General features: G+C 43.8%; 1 protein-coding gene across 1 annotated transcript; it reads right to left on the reverse strand.

The window, feature by feature from the left end:
• Positions 1-6: 6 nt before the first annotated feature.
• On the reverse strand, positions 7-8,384 carry LOC101001311 (XK related X-linked). The gene is made up of 2 exons (XM_031661691.1): positions 6,418-8,384; positions 7-1,450 (listed from the first exon to the last, which is right to left on the reverse strand). The coding sequence occupies exons 1-2, from the start codon at positions 6,789-6,791 to the stop codon at positions 1,132-1,134; spliced, it is 693 nt and encodes a 230-aa protein (XP_031517551.1). The 5' UTR covers positions 6,792-8,384; the 3' UTR covers positions 7-1,131.
• Positions 8,385-8,607: the final 223 nt, after the last annotated feature.

The following is an 8,607-nucleotide window of genomic DNA, read 5'->3' on the forward strand; positions in this document are numbered from 1 at the left end:
CCCAGCTGTAATGTACACCTATTTTTATTAGATGATTTAAAGGAAAAGCATCATCATTTCTAAAGAGTTTTCTCCTCAAACTACTATGTATGTATGTGAAAAGCTTCAAGACCAATAGAACTTCAAGAACAATTCTTAGTGGGGAAAAAAGACAAAAGAGGGCAAATTTCCTCCTTACCTTATTTGAGACATGGGACTTTGCCAAACAGGGCTAGAACCTAATAATTAGGAAATGGTCCAAAGCTGTACCCACACCTATACCAGCGCCTGCCCAAGCAGATGAAGCACATCTCAGGCTGTTAAAATTCATTAACAACAATTTATCTCAACTTTGAAAACACTGACTCACATTTCATCCACTGCTAGAGGTCGTACTCATTTCAGGATCCCTTTTTTACAAGTGGGAAATTAGGTCAGTGATTGCTTTGTAACTTCCTCCAAAGATCGCAGTGAAGGTCAGAACTTGGACCAGGCCTCACTCTCATTAGTATTCACCCCACACTCCTTTTCTTTCTCTCCACTGGCATTAGCAGAAATGATTCAATCACTGGTTCCCAAATGTGGCTGATCAAAATCAACTGGGGTAACTTTTAGAAATACATATTCCTGCCCCAGCCACACTCTAAGATTGACTCAAGTCTGGGGAGCGAATATAATTTCAAAAAGAAGCTCATCACATGATTCTGATGATCAGTACTAGTTGTGAACCTCTTATTAAAGACTGCCATCCTTAAACAAACAAAACAACTAACAGCATAATTTAAACATTTTGGGCAAGGGAAAATATCCTACTGACTGCTGGTATTATTAGCTTCTTCTGGGCCCAGAGAAGGCTTATCTGTGACATTTTTAGTCTAAACAGCTTACCTGTTTAAGAAATCTGGCAGGCTTGAGATGTCTGACTCCACAAGTTCTTTGACAGTCTCCCAGTGCTGTCTAATAGAACTTTCTGTGATGATGGAAATGTTTATACCTGTGCCATCCAATACAGTAGTTGCTAGCCACGCATGGCTACTGAGAACTTGAAATGTAGCTAGTATCAACGGGCAAGTTTTTAATTTTATTTAATTTTAAGTTAAATAGCCACATGAAGCTAGTGGCCAGTATATTAGACAGCTTGGGTCTAGACTTCTAAAACCCTTGATTTAACTGGAGCCCTCCCCTCTCCTGACCCCACTCACCTCTACCCAGGGGAACCTCTGCAGAGATCAGGCTCACATAGAGCTGATAGGTCAGCTGGGGCACTGAGCCCAGGAAGGCTTGGATCTGTGACATACGTTTGTAGGCATTGCGGTGCATAGCCAGGGTCCGGATGGAGTGGCCCACCTCCCATTCTATCAGCACCTCCTCGCCATCTATTAGCATCTTCTTTCGGGTGAGGCTGACATAGGGCTCTTCCTGCTCCTCTTTCTTCCACAGTGTGAGGTACTTAATCATGGCCTCCAAACATCTGCAGAAGTAAAGCATCATGCGAACTTAACTAAAGCTGTCCTGGGAAGGGAGGTTGTAATGAGGGGAAAAAAATAACTTGGGGAGGCTGTGCTACTTCTGTATTTTATTTATTTTATTTTATTTTATTTTTGAGACAAAGTCTTACTCTGTCACCCTGGCTGGAGTACAGTGGCACAATCATGATTCATTGCAGCTTTGACCTCCTGGTCTCAAGTGATCCTCCCATCTCAGCCTTCTGAGTAGCTAGGAATACAGGCACATGCCACCATGCCAGCTATTTTTAATCTGTGTAGAGATGAGATCTAGACATGTTGCCCAGACTGGTCTCGAACCCCTGGGCTCAAGAAATCCTACTGCCTTGACCCAAAGTGCTGGGATCCTAAAGTGCTGCGATCACACGTGTGAGACACCATGGCTGGCCTGCACTACTTTTTGTCTTTTTCTCTCTCCTGCTCTGATCATTTCTCATAAGTCAAAGGGTGGATCATGCCTTCTACAAATTATATGAATCGAAATCCTTCTTTGTCCAGTCATTGACTATCCTAAGAACACCATTTCAGAAGTACTTGTTTGAGGACTTGAGGAATTGTTTTGTCTTTTTAAGAATAGGCCTATGGCAGGTAGAAAAGTGCCTTGAACACAAAGGTATTAAGTCAATACTGTTTTCCTAGCGAAATGATGAAGGTTCCAAAAGGCCCTGTTTTCTTACCTCAAATTCGTGAGGTAAAGCATTCCTCACTCAAAGCATTCAGCTCCATAACCAAGGTTTTAGATTCTGCTTTTTCTTTATTAATTTAATTTAATTTTGAGACAGAGTCTTGCTCTGTCACCCAGGCTGAAGTGCAGTGGCACGATCTCGGCTCACTGTAACCTCTGCCTCCCGGATTCAAACGATTCTCCTGCCTCAGCCTCCTGAGTAGCTGGGATTACAGGCACGTGCCACCACGTCTAAGTTGTTTTTTTTTTTTTGTATTTTTAGTAGAGATGGGTTTTCACCATATTGGCCAGGCTGGTCTTGAACTCCTGACCTCAGGTGATCCACCCGCCTCAGCCTCCCAAAGTGCTGGGATTACAGGTGTGAGCCACTGCACCTGGCCAGATTCTGCTTTTTCAAGAAAGGGCTCATAACTATATCTCAGCCAAAAAGTCTTGGGAGAGATCAGGGAAAAAAAATATCTCATATACACAGGAAGCAATGAAAGCAACAAAGGTACTTAAAAGATGACAACTCAAACCTGAATGAACTACATACCTAGGCCCTCGAAAGATCACTGTAATAGTTACTTTTTGTGCCTCTTGACCTGTTCGTGGACAGAAGCCTTTAAACTGGATTCTTTCTTTACAAAGAGAAAAACATCCTTATGAAAGTCTATCATCCTTGGAATAAGGGTAAAATGACATTTCCTGCTATGCCCCTCCTATCTCCCCCATACAAATCAGAAGTCTATAGCAGTTCTGATGTGGTAAGTGGAAGACAAGCAACTAGAACATCTTGTTCTGGAACACCTGAGTTACCACTTCCCTACTCACCTTGAACGAATAAAAACTGTGGACTACTTATGACTAGTAAGAACATTTGTAGTGGACATTAAGGCATCTTGCCTAATAGACTGAGGTCAAGGGTTGTATTTATCTTGTTTACAGCTCTTATCACTTAGTGGGTATTTGAGAAATATTTGCTGAGTAAATGAAAGAATAAGAAGGAAGAAAATAATACAGGGTAAGCAATTATGTGAGGAGAGGATAATAATAACAGCAATGAAATTTAACAGAAAAGTAGACCAAAGACAAGCCCAGAGGTTGATATGCTCTCTAGCCTTTAGTTCCTGATAAGGAAAATTTGGAACATATGCTGGCTGCCAGTCTCCATAGATCACCCTAAGATTGATGCATGTGTACCACTCTGAAGCATGTAGTTTGAAATTTTCACCTTCTAGGGACAAACTCTAAGACCTGGGAAAGAAAAAGATGCAAAGAAAGAACAGAGAAGAAAAAGCAACACTTTTTTCTGATTCTTGTTCTGCATAAGTGCATTTTCAATGAAAAATTTTATATTTTAATCCAAACCCATCAGTACTATTGCTAAATTGGAGAACAGTATTGGAGAAGGTGGTGGCATGAAATGTTCCATTTACATTTACATAAATGTTCCGTTTCTATTCTCAAGGCTATTTTCTGGTTTAAGTAAGGGTGTTTGCCCATTTATAAGCTTCAATAAATTAGAGCACATTTTCATTTCAGAAGTATGCTTGCATTTCATGTAAGGCACCCAGACCCTACAAGCACTTTCATGTGCCTGATAGCACTAATCAAGTTCCTACCTATCTAACAAGTAATTGGCCTTGAAAATAAACAAATCCAGAGTATAATTTATGAGTTTTTAATTATCTTTTCTCTGCTGTGGGCTTAGCTGCCTGAGGTTATAAATGCTTCCCAATCATTTCTAGCGGAAGCTAAACAACAAAAATGAAAAACAGTACTCAACACTCCACACAGAGGGTTCACAAAGCAAACAAAGGAAGTCAAAAAGAGGGGAGGGTGCAGCTGGGTACTTTCTGAAATTTGTATCTTGAGAGTTTTCGATTGGTTAACTCAATATATTGCATTTGAAAAAGGAGGGACGAATGGTTTATTTGCTCCTCTAGTGACATCTTTAAATTTCTTGGTTTCAAGGTCAAGATGAGGTCTTCCTTTTACAGCTTAACTTCAAAGATTTAGAACCATAAAGGATCTTTAGATTACCCAGTCCAAAGATGCATATAGGCCAGCTGAGTTATATCTGACCAATAGAAATGGTTTGGCCCATCCTGTGTTGTTGTTGTTGTTTTAGTCAGCTGTGAAAATTTAAAATCATGACATTTCATGTAAAAATCCTGTCTTTGGAGCATCTCCTGAAAACTTAGTAGATCTGGCAATACTGGGTCTGAATTCCAACATGGAAACAACAGGCCAGGGCTCTAGAGGGGCTACCTCCTTCAGGCAGGTCATGAAGATTTCAGATTACCATGGTATTCACTACTCCTCAGTATTTCTCTAACACTGAGACTTTGTTTTCATTTATCATCACACACAAGGCTACTGTTTTTTCTTATACTAGGCCTGCTCCATTCATTTATGATACCTGCCTGGTCCATGCAAGTGTTTGAGTTTGAGACCCATGATTTAGACTAACCCATTTGCTTTACAGATGAGAGAACTGTATATGCCTTCCTGTGAAGACATCTTCAGAGATTTTACCAAGAACACACAACCAGTCAATGACAGAGGGAAGACTAGACTCCAAATCTCCTGAATTTCAGGCCACTGTTTCTGTTGATATCCCATATTCTCTCTGATGGAGCCTAATCAATTCCTCCCCACTTAAAAATGTATTGATAAAAAAATTTTCTGGCTTTATTGAGGTATAAATGACAAATAAAAATTATATATATGTACATACATGAAATTTTATAAAGGAGTGAGTTCCATCCTTAATCAGTTTCACAAACTGTTTTTAGTTGTCTAATGATGAAGTATCTTCCCATTGCAACACTCTGACCCATATTCCTCGGCTGACTGCAGTCGTCTACCTCTCTTGCAATCAAGACAAACGTGGTCCATTCCTTACTCTTGAACTCATAAATTTTGCAACATCTCTCTACCTTGAAAACCCCATAGCATCCAGATGAGACTGTTGACAGAGATGCCTGTCTTCTTAGGATTAAGTACATTCTCTCCACTTGAAGGCAATCTGAATGGAAATACTTGATACTACTAAATTGTGCTACTGCATCCACATAGAGAGATGAACTGTCCTCCTTTGTCCCCTCCTAACTTTGTATCTTTATTGCAGAAATATACAAAGAGATAAACAGGAGACTGATAAACCGACAGAGAATGAACTACATTGAGTTGGGGTACCAGATTATCACAGATGGTTTAAAATATTTTCCAGATGTCAAATTACATTGAAAATTTGAAAATGGCAGTAGCACCAGCCCAAGCAGCTCAGGGTAAAGAAACTCTTATCCAATTTACAAAGCATCCAAAAGGTAGAGTCAAAATTACACTCAGGCCAGGCACGGTGGCTGACTTTGGGAGGCTGAGGCAGGAAGATCACTTGAGCCCAGTCTACATAACGAGACCCCATCTCTACAATTTTTTTTGTTTTGTTTTTTGAGATGGAGTCTCACTCTATTGCCCAGGCTGGAGTGCAGTGGCACCCATCTTGGCTCACTGCAACCTCCACCTTCCGGGTTCAAGTGATTCTCCTGTCTCAGCCACCAGAGTAGCTGGGATTACAGATGTGTGCCACCACTCCCAGCTGATTTTTAGTAGAGATGGGGTTTCACCATGTTGGCCAGGCTGGTCTTGAACTCCTGACCTCAGGTGATCCGCCCACCTCAGCCTCCCAAAGTGCTGGGATTACATGTGTGTCACCACACCTGGCCTAGAATTTTTTTAAAAAAATTAACCAGGCGTGGTGACACATGCCTTTGGTCCCAGCTACTTGGAGGCTGAGGTGGGAGGATCGCTTGATCCCAGGAGATCAAGGCTGCAGTGAGCCAGGATTGCACCACTGCACTGTAGCCTGGGAGACAGAGCAAGACCTTGTCTTAGAAAAAAAAAATTAAAAAAATAAAATTACACACTCTGCAGCTATGGCCTTCATGCACAGGGTGATCACGTCTTGTTGTTCCCATACTAGTTTACACAGCCCAAATCCAGACAGCAAACATTCTCTAATAAAGTCTTGTTAATAGTATCGTTCATTGTTTTGGAACACAGGTACATACCACATGTTCATCATGGTGGCATTTAAGATTTCAGATAAGTTTTTTGGATGGTAGACAGGGAAGCCGAGAGTGGGAGGAAATGAGAGAACTGATTAGAGCCATAGTAGCCATCTTGTAAATCTTTCATCTTTCTCTGCCCAAGTCTGGGGTGGGGTTCGGGGGGTAAAGAAAAGATTTAAAAGTTGCTCACCTGATAACAGGTCCCAAGAGGATTAGATGCATAAATAATGATAGCGGTTTATCTTTGGCTAGATCTCTGTGGACAAAAATGAGGGTCAACTGGACCATAATGGATGAAAACATAAAGAAAGAAAAGGTGTATGTCATCCAGTAAGTTTCACTATTCTTTCGATAGATTCTAACCATGTACAAAGCAGATGCAGCCTCCCCACAGTACAAAAAGGTGGAGAAAAGGATGCTAAATGGAAAAGTAAATCGGGGGTTGGTTCCACGGATGACATCTTCCTGCAGAGATGAAACCGGATCCACATTTGGCTCCTCAGGAATTTCATAAACTCTGTCCATTGTTGAGGTTCTTTCTGAATGTTGTGGTCTGGTGTTCATAGCACCCTCCCATCCATCCCCAAGAGAACCCTGTAGCCGCTGCAGTCCAAGTATAGGTGAGGAGAGCTCTGTCAAGTCCCGTTTGGGAACAGAGATTCACTAGTTAGAGCAAGAAACCGCTCTCTTCTAGACTCAGATTCGACTTGGAGTCTGGGATGGAAAACCCAGGAGTACCACTTTGAACTCGACTCTTGATTGGCCCAGGATTCCAATCGTCAACATACTTGCTGTGAAACTTGAACAAGACAAAAGCAAGCATCTCAGCGCCCCATCCAGAGTCCAACTCCAGGGACGTGAAGAGTCATGAGAACAGCGGCTTCCGTGGCAGCTCCTTTTGCAGCCCCTCAGGCAGGGAGTAGCCAATCTGTTGGGAGCACCGACACTCAACAGCTCCTCACAAAGAGTGCTGACCAGTGTGTTCTCTCAAGTCAGCGGAGAGCTGAGCCAGGGCAGAAGAGGGGGCGCAACCGGGATTCAGTTCAGTGCCTAGGTATCCTAGCTATTGCTAGGCTGTAGCTATCAGCTCGCCCGCTCACCTGCGCGCTCTCAGGACCTTTGCTGAGTCCAGGGTTCTCAGGATAGCTCCTCGGATTCCCCAGCCCCGCCCCCAAGACCGCCTGGCCCGGGACTGGAGAGCAGTGTTGAGGGAAAGAAGCAGAGCGCGCTCGCTCTACAGGATCAAGAAAAGGCTGGAGGGGCTGCTTCTCCTCGGAGAAACTTTGCTAGTGAGAGGCACGACGTGCGGGTCGCCAACCTGGCTGGACGGATGTCGCCAAACTCTTGGACGCCGTCTGCTGCCAGGGTCCTGCCTGGCCTGCGATTCCAGCTGCGAGAGGCCGGCAGCTTCAAAAACTAAGGCACCGGGACGGCGGGGGCGGGCGAGATGGGCGGGACAGCTGGGGCCAAACAAAACCAGCCAGAGAGTTCCCGGGCAGGCGGCCAGCCGAGGGATGCTCCTTGAAGAGTGGCGGGACAAAAGGGGCTTGGGCCGCTCTTCAGAAGCACTTCTGACCACGACCTCCAGACCCAGGCGGGAGCCACAGCTTTACTCTTCCCTAAGAGCAGCAGGCGCCCACTTCTACCCCGCCCTCCCTAACTAGTTAAGTGACTTGCTCCAACACTCATTCTACCCACGCGGTTAGGCAGGTGTGTCTCCCTCGGCCGCAGGGTTGAACCTCCCTAGGTCCTATTGCCCTCCAGATAATATCATGAGAGGGTGAACCTGGGAGGAATTGGGCCAGAGTTTTCAGCGGAGGGAAGATGGAACAGGATAAAGGTCAAGACTCAAGGTCAGCCTACAGACACTGAAAGCTCATATTTTATGCCTTGATTTCTCCACTTGCAAAATGAGGCCAGGATAGGAGCTTTAGAAAGAACTTACAGGTCTTTGGTTGAAAGGTTATGAAGAGGTGCCAAATTCTAAACAGACTGGCAAAAAGCCAAGAGAGAGCTGTTAGTAAAAACTGAGAGGGGTGTCTTAAAGAGCTTTGCAAATTACCTATATTCTTAAGTGTAATCCTCCCCTACCTCACTGAGCTTTCGTTTGCATGTCTTCATTTGCATAATTCTAAACCTCAGAGAAAAAGAGAAAACATCTGCCTCCTGGTAATAATATAAATGTAGGCCAGGCACAGTGGCTCACGCCTGTAATCCCAGCACTTTGGGAGGCTGAGGCCGGCAGATCACTTGAGGTCAGGAGTTCGAGGCCAGTCTGGCCAACATGTTGAAACCCCATCTCTACTAAAACTACAAAAATCAGCCGGGCGTGGTGGTGCATGACTGTAATCCCAGCTACTCAGGAGGCTGAGGCAGGAGA

Source organism: Papio anubis, unplaced genomic scaffold (genome assembly GCF_008728515.1).
Source record: "Papio anubis isolate 15944 unplaced genomic scaffold, Panubis1.0 scaffold226, whole genome shotgun sequence".
Classification (NCBI taxonomy): Eukaryota; Metazoa; Chordata; class Mammalia; order Primates; family Cercopithecidae; genus Papio; species Papio anubis.

Bases quoted from the DNA above. Each gene is read 5' to 3' on its own strand.
- LOC101001311 (XM_031661691.1), bottom strand. From the start codon at position 6,791: ATGAACACCAGACCACAACATTCAGAAAGAACCTCAACAATGGACAGA. The intron at 1,451-6,417 runs GTGAGCAACTTT...TTACTTCTGCAG, and splicing joins CTCTTGGGACCTGTTATCAG to ATGTTTGGAGGCCATGATTA.